This window comes from Peromyscus californicus, unplaced genomic scaffold (assembly GCF_007827085.1).
Source record: "Peromyscus californicus insignis strain IS unplaced genomic scaffold, ASM782708v3 Scaffold_5__1_contigs__length_169319896, whole genome shotgun sequence".
Taxonomy (NCBI): domain Eukaryota; kingdom Metazoa; phylum Chordata; class Mammalia; order Rodentia; family Cricetidae; genus Peromyscus; species Peromyscus californicus.
Genome location: NW_026294573.1, coordinates 145,290,203 through 145,312,262, shown reverse-complemented (window position 1 = coordinate 145,312,262; position 22,060 = coordinate 145,290,203). Strand labels below are relative to the sequence as shown.

General features: G+C 42.1%; 2 protein-coding genes across 11 annotated transcripts in view; one reads left to right on the top strand and one right to left on the bottom strand.

Annotated features, from left to right (window-relative positions):
* Asph (aspartate beta-hydroxylase) overlaps nucleotides 1–3,192 on the top strand; it is a 226,473-nt gene extending 223,281 nt beyond the window's left edge. For all 7 annotated transcript variants that reach the window (XM_052716096.1, XM_052716095.1, XM_052716090.1 and 4 more), the window contains one exon: nucleotides 783–3,192. In XM_052716096.1, coding sequence (XP_052572056.1) covers nucleotides 783–933 — 151 coding nt within the window. In that variant the 3' untranslated portion in view covers nucleotides 934–3,192. The remainder of the gene's footprint in view (nucleotides 1–782) is intronic.
* Clvs1 (clavesin 1) overlaps nucleotides 2,795–22,060 on the bottom strand; it is a 198,201-nt gene continuing 178,935 nt past the window's right edge. For all 4 annotated transcript variants that reach the window (XM_052716101.1, XM_052716100.1, XM_052716104.1 and 1 more), the window contains one exon: nucleotides 2,795–5,168. In XM_052716101.1, the coding sequence (XP_052572061.1) occupies nucleotides 5,081–5,168 (88 nt within the window). In that variant the 3' untranslated portion in view covers nucleotides 2,795–5,080. The remainder of the gene's footprint in view (nucleotides 5,169–22,060) is intronic.

The following is a 22,060-nucleotide window of genomic DNA, read 5'->3' as shown; positions in this document are numbered from 1 at the left end:
TCACTACTATGTACACCATGTCAGCAGCCAACAAACTTCTGGAGATGCTCCTGTCTCCCAGCCTCCCATCTCCCCATAGGAGTACTAGAATTACAGAGGATTGTGCTGTGTCCAGCTTTTATGTGGGTCCTTGGAATGGAAACTTCAGCCTTCACCACCCATAAGTCTAAACCAGCCTCTGAAATGATGGATGGGACAACTGTGAGGTTGTTGACCTGGAAGTTGTCCCATGTGTGAGCTACCAGGGCATGCATCTAAATCAGTGGTTCTCAACCTGTGGGTCGAGACCCCATTGGATGAAATAACCCTTTCACAGGAGGTGCATATCAGATATCCTGCATATCAGATGTTTGCATTACGATTCATTACAGTAGCAAAATTACAGTTATGAAGTAGTAAAGAAAATTACGTCATGGTTGGGTCACCACAACATGAGGAACTGTATTTAAGGTCACAGGGTTAGGAAGGTTGAGAACCACTGATCTAGATACTTGTTCAACTAAACAAATCTGCTGTAAGATGGGATCCAGACTAAATGGAGGGTATGAAATAATGTCAGTATGTCCTCATCATTAGCCCATGTCCTTTGCATATCTTTAGTGCAGAGTGGGAAGATTGGTGTCCCTAATAAGAAACTTGAAATTCTTAATCATTAATGGAAGACTCTTTTCAGGTTGGGTGTTATGGTCAGAAGGGGTCCTCCTGCCTATGGACAGAAACTGGTCCTCAGGCTTGTGACACTGCCAAGGCCATTCTAACCAATGCATGTTTTTCTTTTCCAGGACATGGGAAGAAGGCAAGGTGCTCATCTTTGATGACTCTTTTGAGCATGAGGTGTGGCAGGATGCCTCATCTTTCCGGCTGATCTTCATCGTGGACGTGTGGCACCCCGAGCTGACCCCTCAACAGAGACGCAGCCTTCCTGCAATTTAGAAGGAATTGACATGGCCTTGGATACTCTTCAGGGAGGCTGCCTTTCCACTTCTGGAGTGTGGACGTAGACGTTCCAGTGCTGAGACTCTTCTTCCCTTTGCCTTGCAGCTAAAGACCTGTAGGATTCCTTCTGGATTGGAAATCCCTGGAAGGAGTATTCGCCATACTGAAATTCATTTAGGAGGCCCCTGGCTTCACGTTATTCTTGACAGCACAGAACTTCTGCCTGGACTGAAGGGGAACGCTTGGCTGTATCTACATTGCTACCCCGAAATATTTTTCTACACAGAACCATGTCTACCTCAGTGTACACTGAGGATATACTATATGTAGGAACTGTGAATGAATCACGTTATTTTGTAATTTTCCTATGCAGTTATATTTTTCTAGGTAGCTACACTATTCTGTCACCATGTTTTTGTTGACAAGAAGTATAAATGCTTTACTTCTAACTATTAAATAGTATTTTCCTGCTAAATTAAGACATATTCCTTTTAGAAAAAAACAAAAACAAAAAGCCACTTGTGAAGAAGGCAACTTTATTTTCCTAACACAAATGGGAAGTTACTCCAGGATGTATAAACTGTGCCAACCCTTGCCCTTAGGTCTACCTGGGTATCTTCATTTAGACTCAGTGTCTTCCCCTTTCCCTGTGCTAATAATGGAAATGCTGTCATGTTCTTATTTCTAGGAGCAACACTTTTTTTTTTACACTGAGCAACGTCATGGAAACATTTCATGTTGTAATAAGAATATACCACAGATACGGGGCTCAGAGAGAAGAAGTAACATGGAAGTGAAAGTTCCCACTCAGGGTCAGGTGGCCAGGTAGCCTGGGCTCTTTGCCTTCTGTACACAGGGCCTGGAACCTGCAGTGTCTGCCTGCTGTCGATCCACTTGAGTGCCAAGAAGATGGCTGCTTGGTTTCTGAGAGTCTCCTCACAGTTTTATCAATGGAGGAAGAGTAGCATAGGAAGTCCCAAGGAATGCTTGCATTCTTCCCTGGGTGTAGGTGGTCCAGCTTGTTTGATTCTGATTTTGCAGACCTTTTCCATCTTATGCACTCAAAAAACATCTGCCATCGAATCGTTACTTTAAAATAGCGTTTCCATGTGTGTTTGATCTGAGTACTACCCATGGCATAGGAAGAGTAGTAAATAGCAGTTTCCATGTGTGTTTGATCTGAGTACTACCTATGGCATAGGAAGAGCAGTAAATAGTGTTTCCATGTGTGTTTGATCTGAGTACTACCCATGGCATAGGAAGAGTAGTAAATAGCAGTTTCCATGTGTGTTTGATCTGAGTACTACCTATGGCATAGGAAGAGCAGTAAATAGTGTTTCCATGTGTGTTTGATCTGAGTACTACCCATAGCATAGGAAGAGCAATAGAAAATCATCTTGCTCCTCATTCCAAAGACGGTCAGTTCATTAGTGAAGCATCACTGCATTTGATTTTTCTATTTTGAATAAAGCTAATTCAAGCCCTGCAATATAATGACATTCATGCACTGATCTCCAAGCCAGTTGAACAACAATGCTGCACACAGATTCCAGCCGCACAGGCAGATAAAACATAGATGCACTCTTTTCCTCTAATGTCAAAAGAAGCAGCTTTCTGGACCTCATTGAAAGAGAAATTCTTTGACATTGAAATTGATCCTTTTTCTTTTAGCTTAAGGATATTAGCTTTTAGTAGAAAGTTTACAAAATATGTGTCCATTTTTAAAATAGGTACTTTTTCCTTCTTTTGCCAGTGTTCAAAAATTCCTCTAAAACAGATAACAAAGGCATGGGAGCAAAATATCAAATCATTACCAAATTCCAGAAAAGAAAACAAACTCTTAGAAAACAAAAAGGTATTTGTGTTCTTCAGTATTTATTAAACGGCAGAACTTACTGGCAAAAGGCAATACAATCCAGTGTTCATGGAGTAACACTCAGTCACCTATTGGATTTAGTTCTCCTACATATTACATACACATAACGAAATGCAAACCATATGTTCTCCTTGTTAAACCGTCACCTTACATTCATGTAATAAAATGGTGGAAATGAGAGAAAATTAGCGTTTGTTAGTAAATATAACATGGTTTTTAAAATATGGTCATTGCAGTAGGATTCTAAATATTGCCATGTGACAAGCCAGAAGAACCATTACTGTTACACAAGTTGGCAGTTGTTGAGTCCAACAGCATTTTGAGTACTTGGATCCCATATTTGTTTTATAAACCCAAGCAATAAAAGATTTTCTAATTGACTTTAATTTTTCCTTTCTCTTACTCGTATCATAAGGAAAGAGTTTTCACCAATGCCTTGGTAGACATTTTTCAGGGTTGTTATTTTATAATTCAAAGCGTCTATACAAAATGAATTGGTATTTTTATATTCTATGATGCAATTGTTTGAGAAATACTTTGAATTCTGTTCTAATTTTACTTCTTCAAGGTTGGAACATAAAAATAGGTTCTGTTACTATTCTCTGCTAGTAGAAAAAAATAATAAACTAGTAGATCAACTGAGAAAGAGTGTATGTCTAGAATGTCTCAGGGCGCAGGAGTAGAACACTTGCCTAGAATGACAAGGCCCTCAGTTTGATCTCCAGCATGGGAAAAAGGGGGGAGTGAGAGAGGGAGGGAGGGAAGGAGGGAGGGAGGGAGGGAGGAGGGGAGGGAGGGGAGGGGAGGGAGACAGAAAAACACAAAGGAGAAGGGATAAGAAAAGGGAGAAATAGCAAGAGACACACAGAAAGAGAAGAGGCAGGAAGAGAAGGGAGACAGAAGAGAGGTGCCTGCAATTAGCAATATTGTTTTGGTACTATGGCTGCTTGAAAGTTGAATTGGTTTCCTGTTTCCTTTAGGTTGTTCAACTAACAAATCAACCTACCAAATGCTTAAAATGTAAAATATTTTACTAAGCATTATCAATTAAAATTTTCATTTGACATTAAGCACTCTGGTCATATTAGTAAGTGCCTATGTTGTACAGATAGGTGGAGGATAAGATTTCTACATCTACTCAACTGGTCTTGGGATACATGACACAGATAAAATATCCTAACCTTTGATGTCTGTTTTCTGTCTGACTTCCTGTGAGTGGGGACTGGGGGTCCATTACTAAGGAGAATGGATAAAGAAGTAGATTGGTCTTTGGCATTTCATCTTGCATTCCTGGTTCTTCTCTTAGCTCAGTACTTACATGCTGAGCCATCCTTAAGGGTCTTTCTGTGTGATAGACTGTGCCTGCTCAGGGCCTTTCTCCACAGTTCATAGGAGGGTGGGGACTAAGTGACTTGCTAGCACTTTTCTTTGCTGTAGATACCCAAGAACTAACTTGAATGGGCTCATCAGTGTTTTGTTGTTGTTGTTTTTTTTCAATGAGTTGTCTCCTCTCTGTAGAAACTCCCCTGATGCCTGCAGGAAATCACTTTGCTAAGATGAAGCAGTCATCTGTCAACTGGCTGTGACTTCTTTAAAACCAGTTCATGAAGTCAGCTGGTGGCCTGATAAACAATGTGATGTCCAAATCATTCTTGCAGGATATTTAAATTAAAAACTTTGCAAACAGCCAGACCTGTGAGGTCACGCTCTCAGGCTGAACACTTAGATGCTGGTGATGGGTCAGAAAATAAGTCAATAAAACTGAAAATTATTGTAGCTACTATTGTCTTGGGGTTCTACACTCCCTTAAACTTGACGCTGTGTCTGCATGGTTTAAGTCTGCTGTATTTATTTGGAAATGCACTTCATCTTAATTTGCAAAACCTGGAGAGGGTTCCTGTGTAAATTCTTAGAGCAATTCTTGTCCTAATGTATATGCAGCAAATTTAGTCTTTCCTTTTTTAAGTACATTTGCTACCATATATATGTGGGGAGGAAGAATCCTTTTTACATCAATGCCTTGCTTCATCCCCCCCAAGCCCTCCCTAAAACATAAATTAATTAGTTAAATTAAGTTTTAAAAGCATCTCTCAGATCTTTGTCCAATGTGAGCTGCTCAGACCAATGGCTGCTGACAGTCGTGGCTGGGAATGGAGTGGAGGACCTCATGTCAAGCAGAGCACATGTCTCTGTAGGTCGGTCGCACAGGTGCTTCCTGGGTGGCGGCTCCACTGGAGGCTTGTGCATGGGAGCATCACATGATGTGGCTCAGTCCAGAGCCAGCAGTGGCTGAGTGTTCTCATTTTCTCCCTTCTCTTCGTGTTTGAGGGTGCCAGCTTCTACCACAGACTGAGATCTAACAAGAGAGGCAGGAAACACAGACAATCACAGACAGTTCATGCTGGTAATGGTTGTTATTCACCTTGAGGATCAAGGCACAGAGAACTGCTACTTTTTATTTCTTTTTTGGTTTCTGTTTTCCACACACCACTTTATTTTTTATTTTCCTGAAGATTGAACCTGGCCCTTCTGAGATTCTACCCATATCTTTTTGTTGTAATATACCATAGCTATGAGTGTAACATTTTGTGCTTGTGTCCATCTATCAAATAAAAATAAAGGTGATCCCAAAGACATAAAAACACTATTAAGTGTTTTGTGTGTGCTTGGTGGGTGTCTAGGGGTTCTTTGTATGTGTGAGCTTACCACTCTCACAGCCCTGAGAAATGGTGCTACTGTCTCCATTTTTAAGCGCAGAAAGCAAACTAAGGGGCCAATAGACAAGTAACTTAAGCAAAGTAATACAGCAGAGTGGAGAGCAGGGGCTGCTCGTTAGCAGCTCTGCCCCTGGAAGTGCTGGGGCTGCAGAGCTTCCTGGTGCAAAGTCAGATGAGCCTTCCTTCCACTACCCTGGGAAAGGAACTTGCTGCCCAGGGTTCTTAGCGCCTTCTATAGTGTGTTTGTGGTACAGAAAGCACAAGTCTAAGAAGTAAATCAAGGCTGAATAGGGGTGTTATATTCATGTAATACCAGCTTTGGGGGAGATAGAGGCAGGGGAATCATAATTTCAAGGCCAGCCCGGGCAGTATAAAGAGTTCCAGACCAGCCTAAATGAGATCCTATTTCAAAATAAAAGTAAAAAATAAATCACTACAATTGCCATGCAGTACGCAAACAGCTTGTTTCTACTGTAAACAGCAATCAACTCAAACACGGTAACTAGATGTGTGCAGCATTTGGAAGTGAAATGGATCCACCTGCTGCTGGAATGAGCCACAGGCAGTAGTAGAACTTCAGAGTTTTGACGTTTCCTATGTATTTCTCTGCCTATTTAAGAGCCCAGTGTGAATGTTGAGGCGAGAGGAAGGAATGCTGATTTATGTAAGAACAAAACAATCAGAAACTCCAGAAGACATCAAGACAAACAGGCTTGGGGGTTCAAACTGGTACAACCAGAATCTGAGAGGCCAAGGCTAGAAGATTTTGGGTTCAAGGCTAGCCTGAGCTATATTTTGAGGTCTTATCTAAAAATTAAATACAGCAAATATGAATGAGACTGAGAGCATCACTGATGAGTGTGGGACTACCCACACACATCACCTTCCTCCAGCACTTTAGCCCACTGCCTAATTGCTTTGCACTAAGGATTTTGCCGAAATAAAGGAGTCAGACGGCAATTACCAGTGAAACTTTCATTTCATTTCATAACACTGTTTAGGGAATTATGACCAGAAGCAAAGTCTGTACCCACTCAGTGCTTGAGCCCACTGTGTGGGTACAGCCTTTGGCTGAGGAAGGCTGGGCATGCACAATCCCACCAGGAGTCTGCTTTGAAGCCTTGTTTTAGTTCAAGCTTTCCCTCCCTAACTACACTCCTCACTGAGGTTAACTGGATCTACTTGTGCCAAGATTTCTAGGATTTTCCACCTATGCTTGTCTTCATCAGTCAGGTGATTACCCGCCATATTCACGGTGTGGCTGTAGAATAGAGTGAAATGATTACATTTGTCTTTGTTCTGCTGGGGTTGTCAAGGACCACATTCTCCATTCTGGCATCTGTGTACAGCAGGTTGTCCTTATAAACGATGCTGTTCATCCATCCCCTTCCCAGCTTGAAGGTTCTATTCAAGAACCTTGAGATGGAATAATAATTGTCATCTTTTAAAATTTGCTTCATGTTTCCAACCTGTCTCCATCCTTTTAGATCTTAAAATGTTTTGTCAAGCCAAGTTATTATCTATGATTTTAATGGCTATTTGATTTGTTTTCAAACTTTCTCTTCTAACACTATGATAAGAGAAAATGGAATAGATCTGAATGAGTTTTCAAACTGTCATTTATTCCCACTGACTGATGTTAAGTGATATTTGTGAAGTTTGCTATATACCAATCACTCTGAGCAAATGTGCAGAAACCTTCATTGTTAAGTCACCCAGACACAGATCCAAACAAGAATGCAGACCTGTGCAGTTGCCTCACTGCTCAGCCAGAGAGATATTCTTGAGAAGAGAACATGGAAAAAAGGAGAGATAGAAGGATAAGTCTGTCTCTCACACACTAGTATCATTTGTCCTTATTTTGATGGTCAGTCTGAATTCACTCTCCCCTCCACATGGGATATAATTGGGACTTGTATTATTTCTTTCAGTAGATACATTGGTAGCAATGACCTGGAATGTCTTACCTAATAGACTGTGTCTTAGTTGACTGGTAAGTGACAATAAGCCTATTCCAAGACATTAAGAATGAGGAGGCAAAGAACATTTTGCCCCAGGTTTGTATGTTCTCTTATTGAGTCGAGTGCCATGGCTTCTTAACTTTCAACATGATGGAATTCTTTTTACCTAGTCACACAGTAGACATTTAATATTAAGATTTTATGTAAGTGACTCACTATTTCATGAAAATTTGAAATTCACTGGCAAAAAAATAGCAAACTTTTTTTTTAAAGGAAAGGGTTAAAATGAGATTTAGTCAATGGAGCTCATGGGGAAGACATAAGTATCCAGCAAACCCTTCAAGTCCATCTTCTGGGTCCTGAAGTGAGATCAAAGGTTAAATAGAGGGCAGAGGATATGAACAGTCCAGGTCAAGGTGTGGTCTCAAATACAATGGACCCATGGTTATCTGGATTCATTCTCATCCTGTCTGACAAGTTGTTAGAACTCTTTGGAATCTCTTTCCAGGAGACAAGTCCCCCCTCTGGCTAGTGCCCTTTCCTTCTGTCAGCATGAGAGTCCTGGGGAAACCCCCATTTCTTTGGAATCCTTTTTGAATCCTGCCCTCAGTGCATTAGCTAAATTAAAATTCTCTCCAAAAGTGGAATCAGCTGCTTTCTGAAGACAATGTCTCCATCTGGTTAGAGTGCTCAGATACTGTGTTCAGTGCAGCACAGTACACAAATCCATTCAGGGGCTCCATCTACACAAGAGAAGCTGAGTTCTAGTGCTAAAGTAAACATTTGTGTTGGTCTTCTTTCCAGTGTGGAGTACAACCTAACCATAAAGTCAGCCAGGTAGTGTCAGTGGTGGAGCAGGTAAATCCTAAAAGGCTTCTCTGATCTTCATGGCCATGAGATGCTTTCTTGTTGTTCTGTCTTTGTCTGTTTTTCTTTCTCCCTCCTTTACTTCCCTGTTTGTCTTTCCTTTATCTCTTTCTTCCTCCATGTTTGGAACTTTTCCTACTTCGTGGGATGAAGGACTATGGATAAGGATTAATATTTGGCAGATTCCAATGATGGGCTTCCAGGAAGAAGATGGAATAGAAAACACTGGTCGTGAGTCAGTTCATTCTTTCATAGATCAACAACTGGAACTATAATTTGGGATTCAGGAGGAGATTTATATCCAAAACCTTATTTAGCCATGTTAACAGCTGACAATAACATTGTGTTCTTATTAATGGACCTGCATTGCCCTTCTGAGCTGTGGAGGATCCCTACAAGGGCCTGACTGCCATGTCCTTTACATGAAGTGTACACAGTGAATCACAATGCAAGGGCCAAAAGGAGCACAGAGATGGTTCTGCTAGGCCCTCTCTGGAATCAGGAGCTAACCATTTGTTTTCTGCAGACCAGCCTCTGCATTCCACCAGGAAGAGTCTCACAAAGGTCGTCTTAGCTTTACAAGTCAACAGCAGGTTTGGTGTTGTGGAAAAACTCAGAACCACCTGGGACTAACATCTAGGATTTCTCTCTAAGAAGAGACATTTCTACTGGCAGTGGGTGGGTTTGATCCAAGCACATGGTATCCATGTTTGGCATTCTCAAAGAACAAGTTTAAAATCACTTAGATCTGAGGAGATGGCTCAGTCAGTAACACTTGTGGCACAAACATCAAGACCTGATGTAACCCCCCAGAACCCACATTAAAAAAGCCAAACAAAGACTTGCAATCCCAGTGCTGGGGAAGAGGAGACACGTAGCTCCTCGGGAGTTTCTAGTCCAGCCTGCTCAGTCTACTCCAGGCCAGTGGGAGAAACCTTCATAAAAAGTCAAGGTGAACAGCACATGAGGAACCAGATCTGAGGTTGTCCTCTGACCTACACAAAAATGTGCACACATGTGTATGCACCCCATGTACACACACACCCATACAAAATGTGCACATCTCACACACATACAGAGAGAGAGAGAGAGAGAGAGAGAGAGAGAGAGAGAATAGTTTCTCCAATAACTACAAGTGTCACGGAAGTTCCCCCAAGGGGCTCACTGTTGGATTAGAATAATGGTGCCACCACCATATTTATGTCCTTGGGTAAATTCTGCCTCCTCCTTTGTAAACTGGAGATAATAATAATGCCTATATTACAGAGGGGGTAGGATATTGGGGATTCGGGGCATTAAGGAACACAAATAAATTAAGGGTATACATATAGTTAATATTAGCTCTATTCTTGTCCATTTATATACAGATATCATATTGACATCAGTAATTTAAATTTTTATCATTCTATTTGTATTTTGAGATAAAGTCTCACTATTAACTCAAACTGGACTTGAACTCACAGTCCTCCTGCCTGTGCATTCCAAGATCTGGGATTACAGGCATTGAGTGCCAACACTCATTCTATAGAAACATGTCTCCCATGCCTGTTAGGGATTCCAACAATTAATATAATTAGCCATTATTTGTAAAAACTTTATTTTGGTCACAGTTAATGAAATCAGAAGAGTAAAAGATCTTCTTTGAGAACAAAAAGTGTCATAAAACCCACAGGCTGTGGAGTCACATCTTCATTTTAATTAATAAAAGATATTTAATCACACCACAAGACGCTTCTATTTCTGCAGCATTCATCCAAATACCTCAGACACCTGCTGGGAATGAATGCTGCTGGTCAAGAGTGGAAACCAGTGAGAACAGGGAAAGGCCAGAGTAGATTTAACTAAGAACCAAGCTCAGCTGTCAGAAAAATCAGAAACAGAGACTGGGAGGAGTGGACAGGAGAAAGGGACCAGGGAGGCTACACTGGAACTAACAGCCTGATGTGGACTTTCTATCCAGTTTATCTACAAAGGATTTTGTTGTCCATTATGAAACCATTCCAGTCATAGGAATTCTCCTGCCTCAGTGTTTTTTCTGCAAATGAAGTTAAGTGATTTAAATACCTCTAATTTCAATACAGATGACAATAGAAGTTCTCAGGGCTCTTTGAAATGTGAACTAAATCATAAGCTGTTATCATGTCATGACATGTCTGTCCCTGACTCTGCACTTTCTGAGAATGAGTGCCTTGGGCCCAGCTTACCCGATAACAGAGAGAGCCTGTGTCGACTCACTTGAAGAGGATGAAAGACAAGACCAAAACCTAACAAAATGCACACAGAGCAGATTGCTCACACTATAAAAATGTTTAATTGACCAAACAATGACCAAACAATTACTTTTAAGAGAATCACTCTGTTATACATCATATGTGAGAGTGCTTGAGGCCAAGTCTAGTGTTTGTTGTGCCCATTCTCTTTATGAGGGCAGCAGACAGTGACATGAGAGCTACAGGAGTTTTAAGGACCTAGTCTGTGGCTGAAACAGTGGTGTCTCTGCAGTCATTCAGTGTTTGGTGTAGTAGGTTTGTCAGTATTGAGGTTTGTGGTGCTTTGCAAACATGCACTTTGAAGTGAGCTCAGGTGTTGGAGATGGTCATAAGGAACATGAGATTTGTGCATTTCAAATGCATAGCTATTTCTGGAAGTTCTTACCAACTATTAAATCAGAACTTAAAGTAACATCCCAGAAAGTGACTGCATGTGTTCACACTGCCTACTTTGAGCAGAGTCATATTTCCTCAGAATTAGAGCAGCACGGAGAGCAGTGAGTCAGCCTGGCATCCAGGGTCCTTTCCTTCCCTCCAAAAGCAGTGGTGTGAACCCTGAGAAGTCCCCACAGTGGGCCTGGGATGTGGTGTTCTGAAGAGGCAGAAGAGCGATGGAGGCTGCCAAGAGCTGACGCAGTGTTGGTGACTCATGGAAAAGAATGGCTAGTACTCTTGATAACAGCGACCTTTCACAGGTCTGTTTCTTTAACCAAATGAGAGTCCGTTAATGCAACTTCTCTGACATTATCAGGTCGGTCTGGATATCAGTCTTCTTCTGAATGTCCGTATCTATCCTACTCAGAATGGAGCTTGCAGAGTGGGCAACTGTCTGCATGATGGAATTGACTTGGGGCTGGCACACTGGGAACCGACAGCCAAGACAGCGGCAGATGGTAAGCAAAGACCCAGTGAATAAACAAGGAATTAATGGACAAAGGGGTGAAGGATAAGTGGATGGATGGACAGATGATGTCCATCCAATGGTAAAGGAGATGGCGTTTTGTCTGGAATGGAGAAAACAAGATGGGATACTTTGCTCCCTGAGGTTTTTATAAACTTATAGCCTGGTGCAATGGTGCATACTTAGAATTCCCACATGCAGCAGGCCGACACTGGAGACCGAGTTTGGAGCAAGTCTGGACGATATAGCAAATTCCAGCCCAGCCTCAGCTACACATTGACAGAGACTCTGCTTATAAATATATGAACAAGTGAATAAATAACAAGAGAGAGAAGATAGAACAGGGGAGATTGTTCTGCTGGGGGAAAAAACAGTTGCCAAGAAAAGCAGAAGGGGAAATGGCAGCAAATGCCCAATGCTTCGAAAGCCCAAGCCAGTTCCATGGCTGCTTCTTATCAGTGATGATGCACATTTTATCATATTAAACATCCTCGCAAACAGGACTTACTGTGCAATTGAAACATCTTAGATTCCATGAACTGCTAATTTTCCTTCTTTAAGTTTAGAGGTTGCAGATCAGTATACAAGGAAAAGAATGTCTGGGTATGTATTTAGGAAACTGCACACAAGGGCAATAGGGCATAACGATTAGCGTGCTAGACTTTGTCCTAGGGCAGTGGAGACTTGAACAAAGGTGTTAAGTGGAAGAAAGAGAAATGAAATGGGTTTGTTTCCCTTTCTTTGTTCTGTGTGCATGTGTGTGTGTGAAAGCTTACATATGGGCATGTGGAGGCCAGAGGAAAACCTAGGAGTTTTATGGGATGCTTCACAGGGAACTTCTTCAGACACCTTTCTCTGCTGAGACTGAGTTAGGAGCCCCAGTATGCAACTCCCAGGTGCATCCACAGCACTGTGGGGACCCTAGTGGAGGGATCCTTGTACAGCAACATCTGTCTTCTACATAGACCACAGACTTGCAGACATGCAGGAGCATCTCAAACCTGCTTACAGCTCAGTCCTCAGCATCTAGTATTAATATTTGCCCTTCATTTAATCTACACAGCTCAGTAATAAAGTAGATGGATTGCTGTTCACTTCAGACAGAGAAAAACTAACTCATAGATTGCTAGCTACTCAGGCATACAACTACTAACCTGAGTTCATGGAATCAGGTTCCATATTCTAGACTCTTAGTGACCTTTTCTTCTATACTATGTGATGGCACTTAAGCGGGGTGGGGGGTGTCTTCCATAAAGGCAGGGGCTGTTATAGAGGAGACTGAAAAACGGGACTGGAGTAAATAGGTAACGGTTTCAATGAGAGGGTAAAGAGAAGGCAACACCACTGATAAAGACAGATAGAGACAGACTTGCCACCCAGGCCCGAGGGCAGGCTCAGGCTGGGATAGTGTGGTGAGCAAAATCTGAGGGTCCTGAGGGGATAAGGCTTCTTTGCTGACAGGGAAGGAGGGAGGCAGGATGCTGTCACTAATTGTTCTTTCTTTTCTTTTTTCCTTTTTGGCTTACGTTGCCTGTTCTTCTATACTCACTATACCTGGCCACACTCTGAGTGCAAGAAACAGTAGGTATAAAGAAATACAGATTGGCTTTGTGTGCAAAATATATTCAAAGAAGAGAGAAATGGCCAGTAGAAACTTGATTTCTGACCAGGAACTCAAACCATTTCCTGGAGGCCTGATCCTTCCCTGTTTCTGTGGAAATCCTTGTGCATGGTGCCGAGAAGGGGAGACTATGAATGTTCCTCACAGAGTTTTCGACCGTGTTCCACAGCTGACACTGTCGCCCTGCTGCCATTTGACACTCACAGCAACACCGAGGCTCATTTAAAAAGTGGTGAGATTGTAATCCCAGCACTAGGGAGGCAGACAGTCAGATCTCTGTGTCTTCCTGCCAGCTAGTCTACCTGAACCAGTGAGCTCCAGGTCCCAGGGAGAGACCCTGTCTCATAGAAGCAAGGTGGATGAAACCCAAGACATCTGGGGTTGAGGTTGACCTTTGGCCTCCATATGCACACACATGCATGCATGCATGCACACAGAGAAACACACACACACACACTATATGCATATACAAAGTTAACAAGACACCTACTCCAACATCAGTTTGAAGCTAAACGTACTCCTAGCTGCATGCTTCTCTTAAAAATGACATGACTTACAGATTTCTCTCATACACTATGTCAAGTATTTTGCTTTGTTCCTACAATTATCAAAGGCTGTAAGCGGTTGGTTGCTGGCTGGCTGTTAAGGACAACAGTGTCAGGTTAATTGGAATCAGCCAAGCGTTTGTTTATCAATATGTCACATGAAATGAATATGCCTTGCCTTTCTTGTCTAGGCTGCCGCACCTTTTCTAAGAGGTTGCATCCAAGCATGGTGCTTTAGCAAACAGAAATCGCAGAGCACACACTGTGAGTCATCATGGATTTCTGTGCTTCTGTCCAGACCGCTCTCCACATCTGCTCATTTCCCTCCAGTTCAACCCTACTTCTTTCTTTGCCAGAAGATTAGAAATCTTTATCTCATAAATCCTCATGTCATTCTTTAAAAGTAGAGAAAGCATGCCTCTGTACACAGGCTTTAACCAGGCCCATTCATTTTCTTGCCAACAGATTCATCATAGAGATTTTCTTTCACTCCACTGAACCATGGCCATATATGATACAATTGGAAGAGATGGCTCCCTTCATTCATGCTTCAGAAAAGAAAGCTAAAAGCTGAGTGTCTTTCTCTGTCAAATGCCCAAGTAAGGAGGAGGCTAGACAGCTAATCTTCTTCATTCATTAAAAAACACTAACAAATTCCTGTTAGCATACAGTATTTATTAGCCTGCACAAATACAGGACTTTATGGCTTCCTTGGAAGTCTTTCCTTCAAGAAGTTCTAGCATTTAAGCACTATCTACCTGAGCAGCAATGACTCTCCAGGAATAGTGTCACACAACGCATACACACACACACACACACACACACACACACACACACACACACACACACGCACGAGAGAGACAGACAGACAGACAGACACAGAGAGAAACGCACACAGAGAGATACACTCACACACACACACACACACACACACACACACACACACACACACACACATACACACAGAGCGCACAAGCTACATTCTCAAATCTCACGAAGGTAATGGCCAACCCTGTTGATAGATGAAAACCAGTCAAATTGATTTTAACTACCCAGGCAGGAACCAAAGTGGAATACATGACTGGAAGTTTCCTTCTTGCTCAGAAAGTTGAATAAAAGAAATAAAAGTAGACTTTTTACAGCATAGCTGATCAAGACCACAAAACACTGGCCCCTCCATATGAAGCTGGAACAAAATGTTTCTCTAAAGTAACGGCTATTCTTTCCTTGTGACTGAAGTCACAGCCAGAGTTGTTTAGTCTTCCTTGTCTCTGAATTGCTTTCTGCACCTGTGTTAGTAGGCTTTCTATACCTATACGAATATTAGAGATAATCAAAAAGTAAAGAGAAAATATATATTTTTGACTTATGTTTTCAGAGATTCCATTTCATAATTGATTAGCTCCATTGCTTGAGGCCTATGGTTACCCAGCACATCACATCATGGAGGGAGCACAGGGCAGAGGAAAACTTCATTTTGTGGCTTGAAAGGGAAACAGAAACAGGTACATACACATGTCTCCAATGACCCAAGACCTCCTGCTCTTGACCTTCTATACCCTCTCACTCCACCTCTTAAAGCCCTGTCTCATAATAGCACCATGCTGGAGAACCTTTGTGTTTAATGGGTCAGACCATTACAAGATCCCTAGTAAGTGCTCAACATTAAACTTTATCTATAAACATGCTGCATCAAAAACTTACTCTAGGATGCCTAGAAGCGACTAAAATTGAGTTTTGACTTTATGTAAAAAAAAAAAATCATACCACTTTCTAAATAAAAACAAATGTAAAATGCGGGCATAAAAATATGTCAACCTAAACATATACCAAAGGAAGTCATGACCTGTCCTATCAACTTAGGACATCAACACAGTGTTCATTATCTACCTCATGAGTGAGGCAGCAGCGTCACATTTGTGTGTGTGTGTGTGTGTGTGTGTGTGTGTGTGTGTGTGTGTATTATGGTGTCAGGCTGACACTAGTCTTTCCACTCCATGATACACACCTGTGACCTCAGACCCACTGACATGCTGTTGGAATGCATGCTGATGCTATGGATAGGGTGGGCAGGCATGGCTCTTTGCCTGGTATTTGGCTCCTATAGGAAGCACCTCATCTCAATGCTCCTCTTCTGTCTGCATTAGCTCCTCTCAGATGAACTCTATTTAATGTAAGTAGCCATAGCAACTGTATCTTAGATAGAGGAATCTGGGTTATTCAGTCATCTGCTGAGCAAAGAACGCTTCCCCGCTGTCGTTACTTCTGAGCTCCTGAGAAGGGTCGGTGGCTCCACAATCATTAAGCTTCAAGTCTCTCTTTTCATTGCCAAGATACAAATGAGGAACTTGAGCTGAACAAGGCTGGAGTAACAGGTAGTCCTTTTATTTTGACACAAGGTCTTTCTACACATCCCAGACTGGACTAGAACTTACACTCCTCCTGCCTCAGATGCCCAAGTGCTGCAATTACAGGCAAATGCTCCTGACTCTGTCTTAAAAAAACAAACAAACAAACAAACAAACAAACAAAACACAAAACAAAACAAAAACAATCCCTTTCCTTGTACAGCAGGGCTTCCAGACTGAGCCCAAAGTGGAAAGTGGATGCTTCTGAGCAGCCCAGAAGGGAATGTGGAGCTTAATGGCCATTCAAGGTTAATCCAGGTTGAGTTTCCATAGTCTCCACTCCACGCCAATCACTTCAGCAACTCTTTCACAGAACCATGAGGAGGCAAGTATATGGTAAGACATGAAGCCATTCTACATGGAAAGAAGCTTGGAACAAAATAGGTTTATAGACATACGATCCTCCTTGCCCCCTTGTATGACTTCTCATGATCTTGTCTATGAAGAAGGAAAAATGGTATAACTTTAATATCAATATAAAATGGAATTTGTATGCAGTTGTACTTTTTACACTAAAAGTATTAAATTTGTGTAGACCATGTGCAGGCAAAATAAACTAACATGCTTGTAAAGGAAATTATGAATGACAGGAGAAGTCCTCAGCCCTGAAGCCAGGAGGCTCAGGCTTCAGTCACTGTGATTGTTTGTGAGCAGCAGAGGGCAAAAAGGTGGATAAAATACTTCTGCATTATTCTTCATCTTACATAAAATGATGAACATTTCATATATGTAAGAACTAAAAAGTGTCAAGTAAATCTGTTTTGTTGAAATTTAAGATCTTAGAAAAGTTTTATGCGATAGCAATGACTATATTACAGAAATACAGACTTTTGATTACTCAATCAATGTGACACCCTCAGTAGTCAATATCATTTAGGCCACGTGCACCCTTAAGCATGTGGAGGGTAACAGGAAAGATCTTTAGTGGTGCAAATCCATCTTCCAGGTGACCTCTAAGGACATCCTCTGCATCTGAAATGTCATAAATTTCAGAGAAGAGTAAGTAGTTCTCTCTCTCTCTCTCTCTGAGATATATACATCTCTCTTTTTTTTTTTTGAAACTGCAGTCACATACAGTGAAAAAGTAACTTGTTCAAATTCAGCAAGGGGATGCGTTAAAAATACATGCTTTCTCTTCTGCCAGCCCTGGCTGGAACTACCTGCTGTTGCTAAGGTGGAGATACAGTTTTCATCTGGTCTATGCTCATTTAGCCCCCAACCCCTTCCATAACAATCTGGTGTAGTTCAGCGCTGTCCCCTGCCCTTTGCTGGGTAACCTCATGGCATAACACTGCAAATCAGAGCCGTCTTTTCTCTGGGCATGGTGACAGGTCCAGAGGGAAACACAAAGCCTGGCCTTTCACTTGTGCCCAGGAAAACCAAGAAAGAAAGATGCTTTTTATTTCCTTGAGATCATCAGCTGCGGTGTCAACAGCCGCCTCGGGGTTGAGGAAAATTAGAAGAAATAAACAAAACAATGAAATTCAAGAGCCATTTGTGATCTCCATCATGCTGTAAGCTGCCAGCCCTGAGTTCCCCTTCTCAGCATTGCCTGCAAGTCAAGCTCCTCTCTAAACTCCCTCCTCTGCACCAACAGCCTGTAGCAGATGGCTCCAGCTTCAGGGAACAGCTCAAATTCCCAAGCCCAAATGAGTCTAGGATAAAACCTTAATGAAATTTATGAATAATTTTCTAATCAATACATAGATATGTATATATATATATATGTGGGCACATGGATATATATGTGTGTGTGTGTGCATATTATATACGTATGTATATATGTGTGCATGTATGCAGTATATAAAACTCAAAGGAAATGGCTAATCATTCACCAATAGTCACTTCAAAACAGTGTCTCTGTGAGTATGTTAGATTTTTATCATGTCTATAGCCAGTATAATCACTTTGCCAGTAAGAAAGTCTAGAATCAGAAATTAATTAATAAATGTTGCCTAATGATTAGAAGAGATGTCATAAAATCTGCACATGGATTTAAAAGTCACACATTTACTTCATGGGAAAGAAACTTCAGACTTGCATTTCTAACTAAGCTTCCACCAGGACTGTTGGTTTCCAGCCCCAGGCCCTCCCTCCCCCTTTCCAGCTAACAAAGCCCCCTTTGTCTGGGCATTATTTTCCCACAGAAGTCAGGACCAGGAAGCCTGAGAATCCCACAGTTGTGTCAGACCTGGGGAGAGGACCTGGGGTCTGTGGTCCCCACCATACTACTGCTGCTGCATCCCCGCAGCCTCCTTCATTTGACACATCTCATTACCTACAGTGATGAACTTCCCTTCTTGTATAAGGCAGTTCACTTGAGGTTTGGTCTCATTGGCAGCAAAAACAAACATTGCTGATAAAAAGCTGCACAAATTGGGCCACACTCTTCAGACACATCGAAGCAATGAGTTAGGGAGGAGGAGATGGGCTGTTTTACACTTAAACTTTTAAAAACAGCTCGCAGATTGAAAAAGAGCAAGAGGGCTCCTAAGAATATAATAATAATAATAATAATAATAATAATAATAATAATAATACCCCAGGAATGATGGGCTTGAAGAGGCAAAGTGCTTGTTGTGTAAACATAATGACCCAAGTTTTAATGCCTAGGACCCATGTAAAGCCAAGTGTGGTAGCACATGTCTGCAATCTCAATGCTCATACATATGCTGGGAGGCAGAGATGGGCAAGGCCCACGGGTCAGTTAGTCTGGCACACTCAGTAGTGAAAACTCAAGGAAAAGAGAAACTTCCTTCTTAAATAATGTAGCAGGCAAGAACCAGCATTTTAGATAGTCCTCTGACTTCCATACATGCTCTGCGGCAAATGTGCAACACACACACACACACACACACACACACACACACACACACACACGGAGGGAGGGAGGGAGGGAGGGAGGGAGAGAGGGAGAGAGAGAGAGAGAGAGAGAGAGAGAGAGAGAGTTAGGGTTTCTATTGCTGTGAAGAGACACCATGACCACAGCAACTCTTATAAAAAAAAAAAAACATTTAATTGCAACTAGCTTACAGTTTCAGAGGTTCAGTCCATTATCATCATGGACATGACAGTGTGCAGGCAGACATGATGCTGGAGAAGGAGCTGAGAGTTCTACATCTGGAACCACAGGCACCAAGAGCAACTGTGTCACTAGGTGTGGCTTAAGCATAGACCTCAAGCCTGCCTCTATAGTGTCACACTTCCTCCAACAAGGCCACACCTACTCCAAGGCCACACTTCCTCATAGTGCCACTGCCTGTGGGCCAAACATTCACACACATGAGTCTATAGGGGCCATTTCTATTCAAGTCACCACATTCTACTCCCTGGGCCCCATAGGCTTGTAACCATAACATAATGCAAAATCCATTTTGTCCAACTTCAAAAGTTCCCGCAGTCTATCACAGTCTCAACAACGTTTATAAGTCCCAAGTTCAAAGTCTCTTCTGAGATTCATGCAATCTCTTAAGTGTAATACCCCCTAAAATGAAAATCAAAAGGCAGATCACATATTTCCAACATATAATGGTATAGGATATACATTACCGTTCCAAAATAGAGGAAAGAGAGCATAGTAAAGAAATACTGGACCAAAGCAAGACTAAAAGCCAGCTGCGCAAACTCCGAACTCTGCTTCTCCATGTCTGATGTCAAAGCATTCTTTGGATCTCCAACTCCTTTCAGCTTTGTTGACTGCAACACACTTCTTTCTCTTGGGCTGGTTCCACTCCCAGTAGGCAGCTCTCCTTCACAGGTATCCCACGGTTCTGGCATCTCCAACACCTCAGGGTCTCTAAGGCAATCCAGGCTTCATCTTCACAGCTTAATACAATGGCCTTTCTAGGCTTCCATGCTGAGACACCACTGCCACTGACCTGCCCTCAGTGGCTTTCTTTAGTCTCAGAGGGAGATCCCATAACCCCTTGTTTCTGTGCTTGACTCTAAAGCCAGAACTACATGGCTGAAGCTACCAAGTTCTGCTGCCTTCTGAGACTGGAACATGGCCCCTTTGTTCAATTACATATTCACAAGCTTTCTCTTTTCAATGGTTTCCTTAACTGCCTAAGCTTGGCTCTCTTGGAATTTGATCTGTAGACCAGGCTGGCTTCAAACTCAGAAATCCGCCAGCTGCCTTCTGAATACTAGGATTCAAGGTGTGTCCTACCATGCCTAGACCTAAGCTGTTCTTTAAGTCCTTTTCACAAGTTGGAAGCTTAGCTGGGTAGGATCTTGTGCTGAGATCGTCATTCCTTTTTTTCCATTTCTTAATTTATTTATTTCCTTGAACACAGGAATCAGCTCTATTCCACTTTCTGGTGCCCCTTTTCTCTTCAATCCATACATTTTGTGTTTTTCCTTGCTCAGCTTGCTTCTTCATTATAAATCTTTGGAAGAGTCAACACCAGTAACCACACAGGTTACCAGTAACCAGTCCATACCAGGCTGTGTTGAGATTTCCTTTGCCAATGCAATTAATCCAAAACTCTTTACTTTAGCATCAGGCAGACTTTTTGGACAAGGGCAAAAGCAGCCACATACTTCACCAAAATATTGCAAGAATGATCTCTAGACCACATACCAAAAGTTATTTTCCTTTGAAACCTCTTGAGCCAGGCCCCCACAGTTCAAATCACCTTTAGCACCACTGTCTTCCAGGCTCCTAATACTAAGCCCCACTTAAAGTATTCAACTGACTTTCTAATCCAAACTCCCAAAGTCCACATTCCTCCAAACAAAAGCATATACCCCACCCAGTCCCTGGTATCAACTTCTGTCTTAGTTAGAGTTTTTATTGCTGTGAAGAGCAACAACTCTTATAAAGGAAAACATTCAATTGGGGCTGGCTTACAGTTTCAGAGGTTTAGTCCATTATCATCATGGCAACATGTAGACAGACATGGCATTGGAAAAGGAGCTGAGAGTTCTATATCTTGATCTGCAGGTAGCAGAAGCAACTGTATCACTGTGTGTGGCATGAGCATACCTAAGACATCAAAGCTCACCCCCACAGTGACACACTTCCTCCAACAAGGTCACACCTATTCCACCAAGGCCATACCTCCTGATGGTGCTACTCATTATGGCCCATAGGGGGCCATACATGTTCAAACCACCATACACAGCATAAATGAGAAGTTAAATACAAGAAATTCCAGAGAATTTAATATTGGAGCAAAGAATGCCTCAAACTCTTATCTGGTATTCACTGGATTAAAGAGAACAATCTTGAAATAATCTGTTTAAAGAAAGTCCCATCAAAATAATAATTATTATCTTTTCTGATTAAAGGCAGAATCACAATTATCGAAGGGAAAAAGAACCAGTACCTGTTATGACCACCCACTGAAGAGAGTGTCAGTTGTCTGCAATTTTCCTTTACACTCTTCTACTGAGAAACACTGTTCCAGTGAGCCACTTGAAACCCAGTGGCTGCATTGCTCAGACGCCTCATTATAAAAAGTGATCGATTCCCAAAGATGGGCCACAAAAGACCACTTCACTCCAAATGGACTATAAGCGTGTAGAGAATCATGGCAGAGAACAGGACGTGTGCATACCTATTGGAACTCACAATACCACTCCAAAGTCATCCGTCTGCAACTCTGACATAGCCATGCAGCATGAGTACACTGCCCCATCCCTGCCTGTCTGAATCTGGACAGTGAAATATGAGGCTTCCTGGGAACCTGGGCTTGAGAGAAAGATCTAACAGATGGGAAGACAGAAAAGTTTCTCTTGAAGCTTCCCCAAGTTCTGTCTTCATTTTTTCCTGCATCCTCCAGATTCCAAGAGGTGAAGAGATGCCATGAAATACACAGTTCTGTTCCTCCATCAGTGAGGTGTCTGCATTTGGGGAAAGTTGATTCTTAATCACTACTGGTAAAACTGCCCCTCAGTACACTCTTCTGCAGTATGGGCTGAAACGTAAAAGGACAGGCCCTCTGGTCCAGAATG